Below are 12,518 nucleotides of genomic sequence, written 5' to 3'. Positions count from 1 at the left end.
CACAGCTACTATTGTACAATATAAAGAAGAAAGGGAGAGGTAAGACATTTGCCGGGTATGACAAAAATTTAGTTTTATTCTGTCCGCCCCATCATGTAGAAAATATTAAAATTACTATCTTCCATATATTGGATTGAAATTCATGGTGCTTGGACTAAGCCCCATAGCAGTATACATATGGAACATGTGTAGGCAGAATTGTTGCTGGACAAACTCACAGCTCCTATTATACTTTTTCTGCCTGCAGGGGGCATTAAGAATACACATTAGATATAAAGAACTCACTACTCACAGAATGCCCCAAAATAGAGTACAGTTTGCAGTTTATGGAACTTATGTATTTCTATGCATTAAAGGAACAGTAACATCAAAAAATGAAAGTGTTTTAAAGTAATTAAAATATAATGGTGTTTTTGCTACAGAAAAGCTACTGTATAAATAAGCTGCTGTGTAGCCATGGGGGCAGCCATTCAAGCTGGAAAAAAGGAGAAAAGGCACAGGTTACATAGCAGATAACTAGTAGATAAGCCCCATATAATGGGGGTTTATCTGTTATCTGCTAAGTAACCTGTGCCTTTTCTCCTTTGAATGGCTGCCCCCATGGCTACACAGCAGCTTACTTATATAAACTATAGTAGTCTTCATGAGGCAAACACACCAGTTGTAGCAATGCAGGCCAATAGTACATTATATTGTAATTACTTTTATACACTTTCATTTTTTGGTGTTACTGTTCCTTTAAAAAGTAGAACCCATTGCACGCTTATAAAACACAGTCCAGGTTTTGCAGCCCCTCCACAAACAAGCTCCCAAAAATGAAAGAAATATAGTTCAAACACACAGGTAATGGAAGATGGCACCTAATATCTAGATGGAAACAGAAGTAAAGAAGTGGTGATTTTATCTGTATTTAGGAAAAGTGTTAAATCAAGCAAGAAATGGGTACAATCTAATATCAGAGATGACTTAGAAAAAAGTGATGGAACAATAATGGCACTGCCTACTGGGAAACTCATGAGCAGGGTACAAAGCATATGGACAATATTGTATAGTAACATCTGGCAGCAGATTGGGGTCTGTCCATCCTTATTTCTTTTTTAGTAATTCAGAAGGTTATGAAAATACAATATATGAATGGGACCACCAACAGCCACTATTTAAACCAACCACCAACTGCCATATTTAAAGAGAAAGATACCAGTTATTGGTCCAAAAAAAAAATGTTCTGGTTGCCAAAGGTTCATGTTGTAAAGGCATCAATGAAGGCAAAGCAACATAAAATGATTTCTAGAAGAAAATGTATTTTACTTATTTTGTATTTTTACTTTTACACCTAAAGAGGTGCAAAAATATATTAAAGTGTAATATATCGTATTAATCAAGCACAAGTAGTTAAATAGAAACATAAGATCAGATGACTTGTTACAAGTCATTATTGGCTTTTTAAGCTATATATGAAGATTTAAACCACTTTTACAACCTAGATAATTATAAATGTTTATACCCTGACAGTACACCTGCAGGTCAGGTTTACAAACAGAGGTGACTAGCAATGGGTTTGGTGAATCCAGCTTTCTTTGCAGCCCTTTATCATGTGGACTTGAATAGGTGTGGGTAAAAGTTTTCTGATCCATGTATCACTACATTGAAGACATTATGGAAAAGGGAGAGACCTGGCTGTACCCTATTTATCATATCATATTTATCATACCTATTTATCATATAGCAGTATACAGCAGTATAACATTGTGTAACCATTTTGCTTATTGTCACTGACCACCACCCTTTGAAAAATTCCTGCAAATATGTAGATAATGAGAATATTAACAGTAAATTTGTTAATAAAAACAAACATAAAATAAGAAAAGGCCCAAGCAAAGCAACTAGAATAAAACACGCGGGCGACTAATCTCCCCGTGTGCCAGAGCCCTTAATCTCTAGGCATGTCTCTAATGATAGTATTGTCTCATACTGCCACCCATAGGCAAACCACAGAATGACAGAATCAATAAAGTCTTAAGTGTGGTTGTACTGGACTACAGTACAAACACACACCACCACAAGGAGTTAGTAGAAAAAGAGGACTATCAACCCCAGGTGTACCTGGGACTGATGATCCAGGGGCAATTATCTTATGTAAGGGCACTTAAAACTTAACCTTTATCAGAATGCAAAATAAAAAATCAAAGAAAAATGTCCTAGTGGGGCTTGAGGCAATAAGTATGCACGTTCACACAGTCCCTAGGGTGCCACTAGAACATGTATACAGGTTGTCAAAAAAATACCAGATGAAACAAATTCATCTCCCCACAATAAAGCCTGCCCACAAATCTGCCTCTATGGCAGAACTTTCTATAGGCTTCCAGTCAACACAGGGGCTATCAAATAGCCAATTATAGCTCTCATTGGCACCTCCAGGAACTTTTTTTTCATGCTTGTGTTGCTCTCAAAAACTTTTTCCATTTGAATGGCTCACGGTTTTAAAAGGCTGGGGATCCCTGCCCTAGGCTATTAAAAGGAAAAATTAAAATAAAAAGAAAGTCATGGCAAGGCACATTTTGCCCACTGGTATTTCAGGCTTTGTTAAAGAAGACAAAATGCATGTTGGTACAACATCACTAGAGAATTATTATTTTATGCTGTCTAAATACGTATTATAAGATATTTTGATAAATTAAATGGCCAGAACATAGTACATCCCAGAAGAATGGCAATGTATCATCTTGGCAGGGGGATCTTGGGAAGTTCAGTATAGATACATGTAAGGATAAGTATCTGTACAAAGATACAGCTTGGACTTTTAGGGTTCAGGCCCCAAAAATAAGAGGTCTCCTACTAATCAAAGGGCCTGCAAAAAAATGAGAGAGGATTACATGGATTTAAATAAAACATAATACTGACTCCTGTACTGAAAATATTATGGGGCAAATGTATCAAAGACAACTGTTAATCCTACAGGAAATCCAGCCCTCAAGCTTTTTAGGAGTTTTTAACAAGTCTAGCCAACTGGCCCATCATATCTTACTGATTTGATAGGCCAGTTAGACTAAATCAATCAAAATCAATATTTAATATTTTATGTGCCTTACAGCGATTCAGTATCTCAGACCCCCAAAATATTGAATACCACATAAGCCTATAGTGAATGCCATTTATTTTGTTTCTTTGTATCTAGTTAAGCTCAATATTGATTGTATTAAATGCACTTTCCTAGCTGATCAATCTGAATTAGACTGATTTAGAATGATTTGTTCTGAATCAATGTAATTCTATGAAACTCATTCCCTATAGAATATTTACATAAGATGGCTTCCACATAGATCATATTTATTGTGCACACTATTAAAAAAACTCAGAGGCCTAAACAAGACAACATACTACAACAACAATTCTATGTATGTCCAATTTGCTGTGAGCACTAGGGTCATAAACTTAGAGAGAGTCTTGCCCCAATAGGAGCTAATTCTAGGTGCACACAAACCCAGCACATAATAAAAGCACAATTACATGTATTAAAATCAGTAGCCAATACAGATTTGAGTATAGGGGGACAGTGTTAATTACCACCTCTGTATATTAGTGATATTTTCATTGAATCTGTATAATCCAGTAAGAAAGTGCTGTCCAACTGGTGGCCCGCTCCCCCCCTCTGTGTAGCCCCCCACCTGTCTGGCTGCTGTTACTGCTCACTTTTGTGTAAATTTTAAATTGTATCAGTACTGAGATTTACTGGCCCCCTGCATTGTTTACACCTCAGATTCAGGCTGTAAACCCCGTATAGTTTATACATGTAATCCCCTGTACTGTTCACACCTTTTAGCCCCTGCATTGTCCCCTCTCGCCCTGCATTATTCACACCTCGGGCTCAGACTGTGAGCCCCCCATTGTTCACCTGTTCACATCTCAGACAGACTGTAGGAACAGTGCCAGCATTGTACCAATGTATGTACTGCCTGCCTATACTGCTTGTGTGTATGGCACACAAAGGCAGCATAGGGCAGGCAGAGTATGGCACACACAGGCAGCATAGGGCAGGCAGAGTATGGCACACACAGACAGGGTAGGGCAGGCAAAGTATGGCACACACAGGCAGGGTAGGGCAGGCAGAGCTCTGCCTGTGTGTGCCATACTCTGCCTGCCCTATGCTGTCTGTGGGAGGTGAACCTGGCAGGGGTTTGTTCTAGAAGTTTGCATATGGATTTAAGGGTATCTCATAATATGACATAATATAATTCTTTCACATATGAATGAAGAGTGATATCCCTACAGTGAGCACCAACCATTTGGGTTTTTGCTGTGCTACCACCATTAATGTGTGTATGATCTTAAAAGCTCTTGTGATAACATGGGTGTGGTTTTAAGTGGGTTCCATTTAAAAAAGGGGAGTGGTCAAAATTGGCTTCCATTATCAGCCCTCCACCGGGTAGGCCAGAAAAATTCCAGCCCTCGGTACCACAGAAGTTGGACAGCACTGCTGTAAGCCCATTGGTCACAAGGCAAAATTCAGGTAAGACCAGTTAAAACAAAACTTAAATAATTAATATGGTTTTACTTGTTCAAGAATATCTCTCATTCTCCACACCTTTGCATTATAGGCAAACAGGCGAGGGGTGGTGCTAAGTGGTGGTTGACCTTTAATTTAACTTTTAGTATGTTATAGAATGAACAATTCTAAGCAACTGATCTTCATTACTTATTTCACATAGTTTTTGAATTATTTGCCTTCTTCTTCAAAATCTTTGTAGCTTTCAAATGAGGGTCACTGACCTCAGGAGCCTAAAAACTATTGCTCTTAAGTCTACAGTTTTATTGTTACTTTATATAACTTTATTTTCTATTCAATCACTCCCCTATTAATATATCAGTCTCTTACTCAAATCACTCCTTAGTTGCTAAGGTAATTTGGACCCTAGCAACCAGATAGCTGTTATAACTGCAAACTGGAGTAGCTGAACAATTATTAAAATCATTAAAAAAACTACAAATCATAAAAAATGAAGACCAAATGCAAATTGTCTCAGAAAATTGCCCTTTACATTATACTAAAAGTTAACTCAAAAGTGAACCATCCCATTATGTTGAGCTTCCCACTTGGACGTTGTGTGGCAGCTAGCAGAACCTTGCAATCTGCATCAGATTAAAAATTGCACACCCAGATAGCTGGTGAGTCACAAGGTCAAGTGCTCAAAATGTAATTACAGGAGCAGATAAAGCCAGCTCAAGCTGCTTTGGCTGCTATAAACATATACAGTATGAGGGAATGAGAGACTTTGCAAGCAATCCCTGCTTTATAAAAACAACATGAAGCAATAGTCATATACCACTCACCCATCATACTGGCACAGCCATTAGTCTTCCTCAAAATTGGTGGGAGTATATTTTGTACTGATGAGTTGGAAGCTACAATTGCCTTTTAAACATTATTATCGTGTATCTAGTTTATAAGAACTTAAGCATAACCTCTGTTTTTTACAACCAGTCTATATATTATTTATATTATTGGGGCAACTGATGGTTCACTGACTTTCTTACAAAACACTGAACTACTCTTATCAACCCACTTTCTTAGACTGCTTTTAGCTTTGAATGAAAGGAAGAAAACTGTCTATAATGTAAAAAAGTCCAGAAGAGTAGAAGCAATGCAAACGTTACTAAGATGCACCAAATCCCAGATTCATCTCAGGATTCGTCAAAATCTGAATATTTTTTGGTAGGAGTCAGCCAAATGCAAGTGCCTGGTCGATCCAAATTTGAAGCCTTACAATGATGCGACTTTAAACCACCGGACTACAAAAAATGTTTAATATTTTTTGAATTCACATTTGTGATTTAGCTATTTGCATATGCAGATTAGCATTCAGATTTTCTCGGAAATTCAGGTAAATTTAATAAAACAAAAACAAATTTGGTTCATCCCTACTGGCATGTATTACATGATATACATAACACTTATGGTTAATGATATATTTTATTAAGGGGTCCACTAAGGATAATTAGATCTGCAAGCACAGATCACAGTGAGAAACACTTCTGCAAAAATACACAGTATTAAGCCTTTGTACAAAAGGTTTTAGATCTCATGGAAGGAAGTAAACATTCAAAGAATTACCAGGACATAGAGTAAGGGCTCTGGCACACGGGGAGATTAGTCGCCCGCGACAAAACTCCCCGAGTTGCCTTCCCCTGCCATCCCACCGGCGAAAATGTAAGTCGCCGGTGGGATGGCACACGCGGCGGCGCGATTTCGTGCAAATCGCCGAAAAAGCCTCACGAGGGGAAGGCAACTCGGGGGGAGATTAGTCGCCCGCGAACAGGGAGTTTTGTCGCGGGCAACTAATCTCCCCGTGTGCCAGAGCCCTAAGGCATATTATTATCTGTTAATCTGCTGTCACCTGCATGCTTTACTACTAACAGGATGAAAACTGTGGCTGTCTTCAATTCTTAGTGAAGCTTCTGTTGTATGGCCAAGCAAAAGCAGTTTTCATCCTTTTCAGGCAGTGAAGCACAAAGCAGAAAATTCCTTCTGTGCAGCATGGCCAGCTGCTGTCTGAAGATCAAAATAGCTTTCAGGACACAGGGGAAAGCAGGAAAAACTTTTTTAAATAACTGCTATACTGCTCAAGTTTTTAATGCAAGTAAAGTACTGATATGTTTACTTATGTATGGGTAACCCAAAATCCATTTTTGTTTTATGACTATAGATTACCTTTAAGATGTGATCAATCTCTAAATCAAATAAGTAACTATTGATAAGGTTCCTAGGGCCAACTTATGGGATCAGTGCAATCTGACCTCTAATTCAAGATGCACAATAAACATTAGCCTTAAGGTGGCCATACACATTGTGATGGGCTCATTTGACAAGATCAGCAAACAAGCGGATCTTCTTCCGATATGCCTACCTAAGGTGGGCGATATCGGTTAAAATGGAAGGTGTAGGCACCGTCCGGCTGAGGACCTTATCAATGGGCAGTCTCCAAACAGACAGAAGACCAAACCTGCCCGATTGAGATCTGGCCAATCTTAGGCAAGATGTCAGCGAGGTAGGCCTGATGGGGGTGCCCATACACGGGCAGATAAGCTGCCGAATTGGTCTAAAAGATTTGAATCACCAGCTAAAATTCAGCAGTAACTGACACATATGTAATTATCTGACCTTTGGATTAAATGCTCTACCTTTCATTGACTTGATGAAACTCTACTTTTGTCTGATGTTAAATGACTATCCTAGATGACAGCAGATTTGTACCTGAGGACTCCAGTCTGGATCCAGTTTTTTCACAGTTTCAATATATTCATTCATGGCCTGTTGACAGCTGTAATCTCCCAGAGCTTTCCAGGCTTCCCTAAACAAAATGCAGAATCAGGGAAAACAGAGACAAAGTGGAGGTTTAAACAGTATTTCAAATAAATACACTTTTGGGCACCTGATCTCTCTACATATTCTGACACATTCTTTGTGACAATTCTAATGCTTTGATTGCCAATAACCTTGCTCATATAAAATTCAACTCAATGAAAGCAACAAAATAAAATCTTCATAGCATGTTACTATGCTGTAAAATGCATGGGCACATAACTTTCTATTTTCTTTTTAATCATATGGGCATAAGTACTTAAAAAATGTAGTGTAATGAACAGAGAAATGAAATATAGTTATGTATTTAATGCAGATATTTTCTACTGAAATTGTAACATTTGTAGCAGGGCATTCCAATCTAGTAAATAATTAAAATATGATAAGAAGGCATGTAGATACACAAAACAATGTAGTATCTTTGTTATCCGCAAAAAAAAGACAATATCCAGCATTCTCTTGTATAGCCAAACAGGTTGCTGACTTTTTAAAGGAAAAGTAACACTAAAAATTTTTAACTAAAAAATCTATTCTACCCTCCCCCAATAATTGCCCTATCCTGAAAACCATTTGTGATTTTGAATGCTTTAGAAGAAAATACCTGTTAAACTCGGCTTCTTGTCATTTGAACAAAGGCGATATGGTGATGCCGGGGAAAGTATCAGGAGATGCATGAACTATGCGGCGATCGATTGATCGAGCCTAGCCTGACTCCTATACAGAAGCCAGGATAGGCTCAATCAATCGTTTGCCGCATAGTTGATGCATCTCCTGATACTTTCCCCGGCATCGCTGTATCGCCTTTGTTCAAATGACAAAAAGCCAAGTTTTTTACAGGTATTTTCTACTAAAGCATTCAAAATAACAAATAGTTTTCAGGATAGGGCAATTATTGGGGGAGGGTAGAATAGATTTTAAAAAATTTTAGTGTTACTTTTCCTTTAAACTGTTACATTTCTCAATACTACCAGAGAAATGCCTTGAAATTCAGTCTCAAATAGTAACAGTTTCTCTGTGAATGGGTCATTGCTGGTAGCCGATGGCCTTGCACATGATCGGAGAACAAATAACAAGAAGCCATTTCAAGAAGCAATGCAAATGGTTCTTCAGAGTCAGGCACCTGATGGGTGGTGATGTGTTAGCAGGTTCCATTAAAGGGAAACTCCAGCTTCCAAACCAAAATATGTTAAACAACCTTGCACAACACAGAAACCCTAATATACCTATTACTATAATCTGTTCCTTAAAAAAGCATGGGTAGAAATTGTATCTTAATGACTGATATCCTAAGCAAAGGGGATGCACCATCATTGAAAAATGACTTAAGACAATTGTATGAATATTTCTTACATTATATGGCATAGTAATCACACCTGCAGTAAACCAAAGAGAAAAAACACACAACCACTCAGGAATCTGAATCTGCAAGGCGTTTGTATGTTCTTTTGACGTCTGTGCAAGTTCCTTCTAGGTACTGCGATTATTTCACACACTCCATAAATATACAGGCAGGTCAAATAAGCTGATAAGTATGTGATTGTTTTCACTTACAGGATACCCTTTCTCAGCGAGCACCATGGAGCAATCCTCTTCTTCCACTTTGCCTTCCTTCATTACCCTGCAGCCAATGCATGTGCAGTAAAGTGAAAAGGCCTTTTTTGTTAATGTTCAGCTTTTCACTTTACTGTGCATATGCATCTGCAGGAAGAAAGAAGAAGCAAGAAAAGGATTGCTGCTCCATGGTGCCCACTGAGAAGAATACCTCAGGTAAGTAAATATAATCACTGGGAGGAAGCCTGACTATTGGGGCAGGAACTGATGTGAATAATGAACAATCTATGTAATGCAAGATATAAGTGAGCTATATAAATAAAGGGTAAAAAAAAAAAAAACTATGGAGAGGCAGAAACTGTTATAGACACTGGGAACTGGTGTTCTAATTCACCAGTTCCCCATTTTAGAAAGGAAAAGCTATGCCAATATCACATTATTGCTGCGGTAATTGATACAAAATATTCAAGCAGAATTTATTAAACAACTGACAAATTATTTCTTCATCCTCTTACCATTTCTTTTTACCCTCATAATCAAAGAATCCAGGTTTGGGAGTGTTGCATCTTCCAACTTTGACCTGCAAAAAAACAAAAGATTTTTAGAGAGTGATCCCAATATGTTTGATGATAATAATAATTATATGTAGTTTCTGTTGTACAAAAAACCAGATAAAGAGACTTTGAAGTCAAATTATAGCACCAACCATGCTTATGTTGGCTGCAAGTGCTGATGCTATGGATACACATATGTAAGTATAATATTATTCCTTTGCTTGCACTTGTGTGCAAAGGAATGCTAGATTGTAAGCTCTTTTGGGCAGGGCCCTCTTCACCTCTTGTATCGGTTATTGATTGCTTTATATGTTACTCTGTATGTCCAATGTATGAAACCCACTTATTGTACAGCGCTGCGGAATATGTTGGCGCTTTATAAATAAATGTTAATAATAATAATAATGCTGTCTGGGTAATGCATCCTTGTCCAGAGGCTATATCATCAGTAAACAGGGCACACTACACCGAACTGGGTATACATCTGCAATACCTACTGGCTCGACCTGCTCACACTTTCTCCAGATTCCCAGATCTAATAAGCACAGAAGTACGCAAGGAATCAAGCAATTTGCAGACATATTGCTAAAGCTAAAGCACAGGAAAGAGGGCCTGGCTGATGCTACATTATTTGAAAGCTATAGGCAGATAACATGAGCAGCATAGGGAATTGTAAAGAAACAAATGAACTGCTTTGAACAGGAACATATCATGTGAAACTACACAGATGAAAGCAAGGATCAAGGGATGACATATGGCTAAAACTAGAGCACAGGAAAGACACGATACGGAATTGTATGGAACAAAAACTGCTTTGAACAGGAATAACATATAATGTAAATGTGCTTACATTTTCTTTCATTAGGCAGTGCTTACACTCCTTTGAGCTTTAGGAGTACAGAAAGGAATTAGAGGCAATACCTTACAGAGAAGACCTCTATAGCAGGTTGATAGCTTCTCCGCTGCTAGGAAATTTACCTGCTTATACCTGGCATACAGGAACAGAAGCTGTTCTGTGCTTGCTACACTGGCCACATTCTGTACATGTTTGGCTGCCTGCTCAAACTGGCCCTGCAGCTCTTCCTCTGTCTTCTCGTCCCACTGCTCTGGGCAGCCCCCAGAACAGGCTTCTCCGGAGCTGGACTCTTCCAGTACCCCAGGGGAAGCCATGGCTGCTGACTCTCGCACTAGAAGCTTCTCTGTAGCAGCGTTAAATAAGCACTGAGTCTGTCCTTCTCCTCACTCTTCCACAGACACCAAGACCATCAATCAGCTGAACTCTCGCTTCCTTACTCCCCCGGGCTTTTACAGTGCCTTCACTCTCTCTCACGTTTCCATGCACGACCTTATTTGTTGTAGTTCAGCAAGGTGTTTGTTGTTGTATCTGCCGATTCTTTCAAAAAGCATCGCCAAAGGTCCCTTTCACAAACTGTCCCGGGCGGAAACGCGCAGTGCGAGAGAAAGGTTCCGAGCTAAGAAACCAACTCAAGTACTGCAAATCTGTGAGCTTTATTCCACGATTTGCCGGATAATGGTTTCCTAACTAATTTGCGGGTTGCCGCTAGGGGTCGCATTGAGGACATTTGCTAGGAATGGCTTGAATAGTGTGTTATGGTCTTTATGACCCTTAAGATGTGCTATGTTGCCCTAGAAGCTAGAACTACAGGTGAGAGCAATTCTATCCAGAATGGTAAAGGTCGTTAAAATTCAGTGATATATATTTGTGCCGGAACTAAACGTTTGTGCTAAACACAAAATAGCAGTATAAGCACCCATGGAGAGCACTATAAACAGTCATAATATCATGCAGTTGCCCTTTAGAGACTTGGCAAAGTGGCTTTATTGGGCCTTGGAGATATGACTATGAGGCATATTAGGAAGGTATAGAGCCACGTTGAAGGGGGATTTCTTTATATTCAGTATTTTTCTTGGCAGTAGAAGTCAGCCATAGCTTACTGTTTAAATAAGCATTTTAGTGACTCATGAGCTACACTTTTCTTTTATAGCACCACTACCTAGAAAACTAAGGTCTATAGCACAGAAGAATTTTTAAAGCTCCTGTAGGTTTCATTGTTTACAGCAGGCACACAACTATGCATATAGAAAACAAACCTATTTTTCACCAGCTACAAGAAGCATCTAGTAATCATGGTCTCACACAGGCCTAAGGTAAATGGCACAGTTTCATTTTTTCCCAGCAGGGATGTAACTTGTGCCTTGGAAAGCAATACAATCTATTTCTCACAAGCTAAATGTGTCATCAAGTAAACTCCTGGTGTAACACAAGCCTAAAGCTTGTGATGTGATTTTCAAGTATGGCCTTCATTATCCAGATTGGTTGACTACAAAGTAATGTGTGCCACCAGACACACCGGAAAGATTCAATGAAATCTGTTTGAAGTACTCAAATTTGCATTACATGGTGTTTACGGCATAGGGAGAGCCTCTTGTGACACAGAAGAATAAGTTCATGTATCATCTGCTGGCCAGAAATCATGATCGGCCCCTCTTTTTTACACTAGCTATGCAATTTAAAGATAAATGTATACACTCGGGTATCAGTCTTTAATCATATGCATTTTAAAAAATGTACTTACAGTGTTGTGATCAAATCTACAGTGCTTCACCAGATGTTTTCGTTCCAGCATCCCACTTTTAAAATGGCAACAAAGATTTCATTGTAACCCCCCCCCCAGTTATGCCTTCTTTTAAAGAAGTAAAGTTAAAATAAGTTATATTTAATTTGATTCATCCAGTATGTGTTGTTTGTGTGTGTTTCCTAGTACTACAAATGTAAACACTCTACCTGACCTGCAGGTGGAGTATTTGTACCTGATTGAAACTAAATGTCTACGATAGCTAGGCTTTGAAAAATAAAAAATATTTTCAATATAGTTAGCCAAAAATGTAATTTATAAAGGCTGAAGTAAACAGATGCCTAACATAGCCAATATACAACGTCCTACTTTGTATCTCTCAAACCTGTTAGATCAGTGATGCCCAACCAGTGCCTCAGGGGCAACATATTTCTTATGAATTCCTGACTTGGTGGCAAG

General features: G+C 38.7%; 1 protein-coding gene across 1 annotated transcript in view; it reads right to left on the bottom strand.

Moving 5' to 3' along the window:
• The window catches only part of acbd6 (acyl-CoA binding domain containing 6), a 37,710-nt gene extending 26,823 nt beyond the window's left edge, over window positions 1-10,887 (bottom strand). Inside the window, 3 exon segments of the mRNA NM_001008064.2 lie at window positions 7,250-7,346; window positions 9,424-9,488; window positions 10,441-10,887. Of these exon segments, the coding sequence (NP_001008065.2) occupies window positions 7,250-7,346; window positions 9,424-9,488; window positions 10,441-10,632 (354 nt within the window). The 5' untranslated portion in view covers window positions 10,633-10,887.
• Between the last annotated feature and the right edge of the window lie 1,631 nt (window positions 10,888-12,518).

Source organism: Xenopus tropicalis, chromosome 4, assembly GCF_000004195.4.
Source record: "Xenopus tropicalis strain Nigerian chromosome 4, UCB_Xtro_10.0, whole genome shotgun sequence".
Lineage (NCBI taxonomy): Eukaryota > Metazoa > Chordata > Amphibia > Anura > Pipidae > Xenopus > Xenopus tropicalis.
The sequence above is the reverse complement of the archived record's forward strand: the minus strand, read 5'-3'. Positions and strand labels throughout refer to the sequence as shown.